The sequence below is a fragment of the Olea europaea genome, unplaced genomic scaffold (assembly GCF_002742605.1).
Source record: "Olea europaea var. sylvestris unplaced genomic scaffold, O_europaea_v1 scaffold670, whole genome shotgun sequence".
Classification (NCBI taxonomy): Eukaryota; Viridiplantae; Streptophyta; class Magnoliopsida; order Lamiales; family Oleaceae; genus Olea; species Olea europaea.
The window spans coordinates 117,755-126,195 of NW_019265080.1; the positions used below are offsets into that span (position 1 = coordinate 117,755).

At 36.6% G+C, this 8,441-nt stretch overlaps 1 protein-coding gene across 3 annotated transcripts; it reads left to right on the plus strand.

Annotated features, from left to right (window-relative positions):
- Positions 1–1,906: 1,906 nt before the first annotated feature.
- LOC111390288 (E3 ubiquitin-protein ligase CIP8-like) lies at positions 1,907–4,530 on the plus strand. Of its 3 annotated transcripts, none has more exons than XM_023015303.1 (2): positions 1,907–2,505; positions 3,405–4,530. In XM_023015303.1, exons 1-2 carry the CDS (start codon positions 1,974–1,976, stop codon positions 3,998–4,000), a joined length of 1,128 nt encoding a protein of 375 aa, XP_022871071.1. In that variant the 5' UTR covers positions 1,907–1,973; the 3' UTR covers positions 4,001–4,530. The 3 variants fall into 3 exon arrangements, with proteins under 3 accessions (XP_022871071.1, XP_022871072.1, XP_022871070.1); XM_023015304.1 differs by having other exon boundaries at positions 1,907–2,483; positions 3,383–4,530; XM_023015302.1 differs by lacking the exon at positions 3,405–4,530 and having other exon boundaries at positions 1,911–3,323.
- The last annotated feature ends 3,911 nt before the right edge of the window (positions 4,531–8,441 follow it).

Consider the following 8,441-nt stretch of genomic DNA (forward strand, 5'->3'; position numbering starts at 1 on the left):
TCCTTCTTGGCTTGCCATTTAGTGTCAGTCATCCACTTCGTTGGAAATTCCCGTCGGTGGATCGTGGGTTTCTCTCCCACGGTCACGGTTCTAGTGGGGAAGGTTTCTAGCTTCTTCCAATCTCCCCGGTATGCGGTTAAATTAGTCTTAGGAGACTTTTGGGTCATGGATCCCCTCAATTGGAGAATCCTATTTCGGTCCTCTACTCTTTGTGCAATTTCCATAATGGACCCCAGCCCACTGGGCCTATGTAGGCGGACTTCAGCCTGTATTTCTGGATCGAGCCCATTTACAAAGGTGCTTTCCAGTACTTCTTCAGAAATCCCCACGAGTGGAGCTGCCAGCACTTAGAACGCGCGTCGGTATTCTGCCACCGTTCTCTCTTGTTTTACGGCTAAGAATTTTTCACAAAGGCTGTCGTCCTGTGTCGATCAGATGAGTAGCAGCAACCGCTAGCGAAATTGCTCCCAATTCCGGAATGGGTCCCTCGCTTCTGTCCATTGGAGCCAGGATAGAGCATCCCCATCGAGGCTCACCCCAATTGCCCCCATCTTTTCTCGTTCTGTTAAGCAATTCACTTCAAAATACCTTTCCGCCCTAAACAGCCAGGCGTCCGGGTTTTCTCCGATGAATATTGGCATCTCCAACTTTCGAATTTGGCGCCAATTACTGTCATCCTTCGCCGCCTCCACTGGGGCTGTCCCCTTCCCATAGCTAGCCTTGCCTGCTTCTTCTGTCCATTCCCATGTTCCGGATTTCGACGATCGTTCATAGAACTTGAGGGGTTTTGTGGAAGCTTGGACAGTTCAGTGAGGCTTCCGTCTCCACTCTCTTTTGCCAGGTCATTAACCCCTATTTTCGGGAGGGCCAAAGATGCCACTATTTTTTGGGTTGCCTCCATTGTTTACAGAATGCGGACAATATTTTGAGATAAAAACTCCACAGATTTCTCTAATTCTGGTAAGCGCTTCAAACCTGCCTTCACTTCCTCCATCTCCTTTTCCATTATTTCCACTCGACCTTCAGTTTTCTTTTGAGCCATCAGGATCAGTGCTCTGATACCAATTGATAAGTTTCAAGAGCTGGTACTGGGAATTAATAAGACAATTAGCTAAACAATTGAATGTATTACTAAGCAAGGGGTTAGAATATGAAAAGCAATTACAAAGCCATTCGAGATGGCTATATCTCTCCTACTTCTTACTCAATTTACTACCCACCTAAGCTTATTTCTCTACTGTTTATATAGAACTTCCGACCCAAGTAACTGATTCTGTTTTTGCCACTTGATTTTGTTACTGCTTTCTCGCCACTTGGAGCTAACGCCTTCTTATGTCTTCTAGAATATGTGTATCTAATTGGGGGTGGGGGTGGGGGCGGGGGAGGCGGACTTGTCATATTCAAACATTACGAAGTCACTTTTCTCTGAGATATTATACAAAATAATATGAACTCTTTAGCACAAGTTATCAGAAGTCACGAATCTGAAAATTAATTAGCTGATAAAGTAAATATGAATCAGAAAATTAAATTTGTTATAGGGTAAACATCATTTAGATAAAAAGTTTTATTTTGTTATTATAAAAATAAAGGAATAATTCCAAAAATTATTTGAAGCTCAAAATTAAAATCTCTCCACCACTCAAACCCCAATAGTTGTCACTTACGCAATAATTTAAATAAAAACATAAACAGAATATTCACTTGGACTTACTTTCTCCTGTTTCTTATCCTCCGGTTTGTACATTGTCAACTGTTTATTTTTTGTTTACAGTATTTATAAGTGCACTTTTACGGCAGACACTGAAAATGGACCGGAAAGTACTGCAGAGAATATGTTACTGATCCAACGGATCCAATTGTTTCCAATTTCACTATCACTCCATCCTGATCTTTAAATTATCTGCTAATCCACAACAAATTAGGGCTCTTCCAATTTGTACGAAAAAAAAGGAAAAAAAAAGAGCTCTGTAATGGCGGAAGCCCAATCGGACCAATCCTCCACCACCCAAACCCCAGCATCATCAGGGTCCGACCCAGATATCTTACAGTACTGGTGCTACCACTGTGACAAGCGGGTGTCGATCGAAACCCTAGCGGATCTTCCTGATGTTATATGTTATGAGTGCAAGAGTGGATTTGTTGAATCAATTTCTGCTACTACAGTTCCATCTCCTGGTGACGCGCCATCACGAGCCGGTTCTGATCCTATTGATGACCCTGGTTTTGGTAATCAGTTTATTCACGTTCTCCGCCTCATAGCCGAGGCTGCACGTGAGGAGGACGCTCCTCCTCCGCCTCCCTCCGAACACGCAGATCTGTCTGATGATGATTTTTTACGGATCGAGTTGGATGGATGGGTTGATGATGAGGATGATGAAGAGGAGCATTCAGTGGAAGGCCATGAGGATGAGAATCATGAGGTGGAGAATGAAAATGAGAACCTGGATCAATCTGATGGTGAGCATGGAGAGGTGAATGCGGTGAACGAGAATCGGAGTGAAGATGAAGAAGAGGAGACGCGGAGAAGGCGGCGTGATGTTCTACGGCTTCGGCTAAGGGACTTTGCTGCTCGAGCTGCGAGCAGGCGCAACAGGATTCTTGATTGGGCCGAGATTTTAATGGGGCTGGAGGACCACTCAATCGAGTTGCGATTACAGGTTCCAGAATCTGATACTTTTTTCGGAAACCCGGGTGATTATGTAGATGCTGCAGGATACGAAGCATTGCTGCATAATTTAGCTGAAAGTGACAGTGGAGGAAGGCCAGGGGCACCACCAGCTTCAAAGGCAACAGTTGAAGGGTTAGAAAACTTGTTGATTAAGAAGGAAGAGGAGACATTGGTGTGTGCTATATGTAAAGATTCAGTGAATGTGGGTGAAATGGCGAGGAAATTACCGTGTGGACATGGATATCACGGCGACTGCATAGTCCCATGGTTGTGGTCACGAAATACTTGTCCCGTGTGTAGGTTTGAGTTGCCAACTGATGATCCCGATTACGAGGAGGAGAGGAAGAAAAGAGTTGTCGTGGCAAGCCTTAGAGCACCTTCCTCGAGTTCTTCCGGTGGTGCAGGTAGCTATAATTCTGGCTTCGATTGATTTACTGTGGTATGCTAAAACCTTCTTCACTTTGTTTCCTATTCTCATGTTTAGGAGTTTTTCCTGTTTCTGTTCTTCTCTCTCTCTCTCTCTCTCTCACTATTTAAATTGGAACTCTGTTCGTGTATTAGCTTATTGTGAATTGGGCAGATGCCGCAGATGAATTGTATTTTGACTTCTTTTCTGTAAATAATGAACTCACTTTTTGGGAAATTGATAATATCGGCCTGTGGACATTTGAAAAGCCAAAAGCTGTTTTCGAGACTAAGAAGTGGTTTGGGGTGAACGAGAATCGGAGTGAAGATGAAGAAGAGGAGACGCGGAGAAGGCGGCGTGATGTTCTACGGCTTCGGCTAAGGGACTTTGCTGCTCGAGCTGCGAGCAGGCGCAACAGGATTCTTGATTGGGCCGAGATTTTAATGGGGCTGGAGGACCACTCAATCGAGTTGCGATTACAGGTTCCAGAATCTGATACTTTTTTTGGAAACCCGGGTGATTATGTAGATGCTGCAGGATACGAAGCATTGCTGCATAATTTAGCTGAAAGTGACAGTGGAGGAAGGCCAGGGGCACCACCAGCTTCAAAGGCAACAGTTGAAGGGTTAGAAAACTTGTTGATTAAGAAGGAAGAGGAGACATTGGTGTGTGCTATATGTAAAGATTCAGTGAATGTGGGTGAAATGGCGAGGAAATTACCGTGTGGACATGGATATCACGGCGACTGCATAGTCCCATGGTTGTGGTCACGAAATACTTGTCCCGTGTGTAGGTTTGAGATGCCAACTGATGATCCAGATTACGAGGAGGAGAGGAAGAAAAGAGTTGTCGTGGGAAGCCTTAGAGCACCTTCCTCGAGTTCTTCCGGTGGTGCAGGTAGTTATAATTCTGGCTTCGATTGATTTGCTGTGGTATGCTAAAACCTTCTTCACTTTGTTTCCTATTCTCATGTTTAGGAGTTTTTCCTGTTTCTGTTCTTCTCTCTCTCTCTCTCTCTCTCACTATTTAAATTGGAACTCTGTTCGTGTATTAGCTTATTGTGAATTGGGCAGATGCCGCAGATGAATTGTAATTTGGCTTCTTTTCTGTAAATAATAAACTTACTTTTTGGGAAATTGATAATATCGGCCTGTGGGCATTTGAAAAGCCAAAAGCTGTTTTCGAGACTAAGAAGTGGTTTGGATAATTTTCTAAGAGTGCATTGTCACTAGAAGAGCTTTTAGAGGAAGAAGGGCCAGTGTAGCTTTCTCACGAGGAAGCAACAGAAGCTGAAGCCTTGCTAACGGACCCTATAAGTTCTATACAACATAATTCTCTGCATATTATCCAATTTTTGCCATTTTTATTGTTCTTTTCTTGCGGGTTTCTCTTGCATTTGTAGGATTTGATATTTTTCACCACTCAGTGGAAGGTATTATCATTTTGTTGGGCACTGCGACACTGATTGAATACCAAAATTGAACAGATAGGATATGCATAATTGTTGCATAAGTTTAGATGAATGGTTATCTTCAGGAATACATGAATGTTAAATTCTTGATGATATGGTTTAGATGACAGAGCGATAGTTTATTTTATAACATTTATCTTATGTTAATTGGGAGATTATGCGTTGAGCTACTTGTGTGACTGAATGAACAACCAATCTGAGATGACAATTTCAGCAGAAATGGATTGGATATGTTATTGATGACACTTGGAATCAGCAGATAAATAGTTCAAAGATATTATTATGGTGTGTCTTAGTAATAGAGACAATTTAGAGGGAAAACAAAGCGAAAGGGCTCATAAATTGTCAAGCCCCTTGTAGAACGGGAAATACATGGAAATGACCTATACAAAGAGGTCATTTTTCCAAAATGACATTTGACCAATTCATCTACCTAAAATATCCCTCCTTTTGAATATTACATAACAAATTATGATATAGAAATCTTCCATTTTAATCCCTAAAATTAATTATTACTTAAATTTTGATAGATTTTTATTTATTTGGTTTATTTGATTTTTGTTCACTCAAAGTAGCACCTCCCTAATTGGTATCAGAGTCATAGAGATCATGGAAATTAAATTAAGAAAAATAAATAATTATTGGCATTTAGAAGAAGAAAGAGGAAGTTATATATTTTTAAAATCTATTCATAATAAATTAAAAATAATGATATTAATAATAATTAAAGAACTACCTAGAGAAATAAAATAACAAATATTAGAAAAATTAATAATAGAAATAATAAAGGATATATATATATATATGACAAAATTTTTAATATATATGAAGATGAAGAAATCAATTTATATTATAAAGAGAAGTATGAGTTCAAATAATAATACATAATTGAAATTAAATAGATTATTTATAAAAATAAAAAAATACAAGAAGAAATCCGAGATATAATGTTAATACTAGAAGGAATAAGAGTATCAAATAAAATACAATTAATAAAATTAAAATGTGAAAGATTAAGACTTGAGAGTAAATATTTTAATACAATAAAAGAAGAATTAGTAAATACAGATAACTATACTAATAGAAGATTTGGAATAATAATAATAAATAAAAAAGATGATAAAAAATGCAAATTAACTTATATGTTAGAAAGATGATCTTAATATGCTAATAAGTGAATATATAAAAGAATTAAAGTCATTAATAAAAATATTAATAAATGATATACAAGATTTAAGAAATGAAGTAAGAGAAACAAGAAATGATATAAATATATTAAAAATTGAAATTAGATAAATAAAAGAAAATAATAAAAATAAAGAAAAGAAAATAGATAAAAAATTAATAGAAAAAGAAATGACTTGAATATGAAATAAATATATTGAAAAAGAGAGTGTAGTAATAGAAACAGGAAGTATGGATGATGAATTTAGGAAAAATATATTACCAAAAATATTAGAAAAAGAAGAATCTAGAGAAAAAATAGTAGGAAAATTAAAAGTAGAAGATAAAGATGAATGAGGAATGAGATTTACTAATAGAAAATTTTGATCAATTAAGTTTAACTGATATAAATGAATACCAAGTTTTAATTAATACTAGAAGAGGACCTAATCCAATAGAAACCACTAAACAAGAATTACAAGATTCAAACGAAAGCTATGCACCCATATATAATAAACAATGCTTACAATTTTATGATAAAGTAAGAGATAGATAATCACCTAAAGGAAGTAAATATAAAGATAGTTTGAATTAAATGATAATTATGATAAACCAATTAATCATGGAAGAACAAAATTAGATTTAAATTGCAAAATAGATACTAGAAAAGCTTTATTAATTTGGGCAGAGTCAATGATATTATTCTTTTTATATAATAAAAATGACACATGGAAAAATATTGAAAGAAGAATATATTTCTTAACATCATCCTTTGAAGGATTTGTTAGAAATTGGTGGGAAAGAATAGGGGTGGCAAATAGGTCGAGCGGCTCGTCGGCTCGCCCGCTCGGCTCGCAAAAACAGAGCTAGTGAGTGGCTCGGCCTCGTAAAAACACAACCTCGAGGGTTCGGCTCGCAAAATAAACGAGCCGCTCGTTTAAAAAGTGACCGAAACAATCACTTTTTCAGTGACCGTTTCGGTCCCTGAAATTTATTTATTTATTTATTTTTAATTTGTGACAGTTAACGGTCGGTCCTTTAATTTTTAAAATTTTTTTTCTTTCCTCTTCTTCTTCTTCTATAAATAGTGGCATTTAGCCATAAAATTTTCTACAATTCACTCTCAACTCTCAATTATCTTTCTCTCAACTCTCAATTATAGTGTTAATAGTTGTGCAATTTTTATATACAATTTATACAATATTCAATTTTTATTTCTCAGTTTTCACTATATTTATTGAAATTTCATCCAATTTTCATTTCTCACTACATTTATACAATTATTCTTTTACTAGTTATTACTTATTACAATTAAACAAATGGATTCACGCACATTTGTCGAAAACTTGTTCGGTGTGGGAGGAAACGAATCATCTATGACACTACAAAGTCAATTTTGGAATCAATTTGAAGGTTTAAATGACGTATCTCTACCTGAAGATATTCCAGATTTGGATCTTCATCATTATGTAAGCGACAATCCAAATAATCCAATTAATTTGGATGATGTTGACGTTCCTGAAACGAAACATGATCAGGAAGAAGATGTTGAATTAAACATTTCTGATGCGAGGGGAAAGCGAAAGGGGAAAAAACAAGCAAAATGTTGGGATCACTTTAAGTTGATTTCAACGGAAAAAATTGTCAATGGAGTCCCAGAATCCAAAGCAATAGGTAAATATTGCCAACAAAGATTGGCACGGCAAAGAGGAATTGGTACCACCCATCTCAACCGTCATTACAAAGTATGTGCGGCCAAGCACGAACTTATTCCAGGCTGTCAAACACAATTGCAATTTGACAGTCCAGACACCGGTAGTTCTGCTGCATCCCTATCCACATGGGTGTATTCGGAGGAGAGAACTCGAACTGGAATGGTGAAGCTTGTTACTGGTGCTGAGTTGCATTTGACATTAATTGACAACCAACATTACGTTTCGTATGTGAAAGAATATCTACAGCCAAGGTACGTTGGGGTAAGTTGAAACACTCTTCGTTCCGATACAATATAATATTTTACTGAAACAAAACAACAATTATGGATTTGCAAAAATATGGGGGTGTCATATCTTTAACTTCGAATAAATAGGAGGGATTAATAAAAGAGCATATATAGCTGCAACTGCACATTATATAGACCCACTTTGGTGCATGCATAAAAAAATTATTACTTTTAGAATTATTGAGTTTTCTCACAACGCTAATAATATATTTAATGCTATTATTAGTATTGTTAGAGAATATCATTGCGAAGGTAAAATTCGTTCATTTACTTTCGATAATACTAGTGTTAATAAAGTAGTTGCCGATAAATTACATAGGTACTGCAACCTGATTTTAGTAGGTATTTGTTTTATATTTGTTGTATATGTTATATTTTGAATTTAATTATCCAAGATGGTTTAAAATATATAAAGAATGAATTTCAAAATATTAGGAACGCACTAAGATATATCACAATCTCTCCAAATAGGAAACAAACATTTGAGGATTATTGTGCCGAAATAAGAGTGCAAAATGCTAAAACATTTGTTAGCGACGTAGGTCATATGTGGAACTCTACTTACTTGTTATTAAAGTCATGTGAATGTTTTGAACATTTAATAACTGACTTTTATAACAATAGACATGTTAGAAGTGATGATGAGGGTATGTTGACTGAACGTGATTGACTAATAGCTTTGAAAGTTAAAAGATTTTTGATATCTTTTTATGAAACCACTAAGATT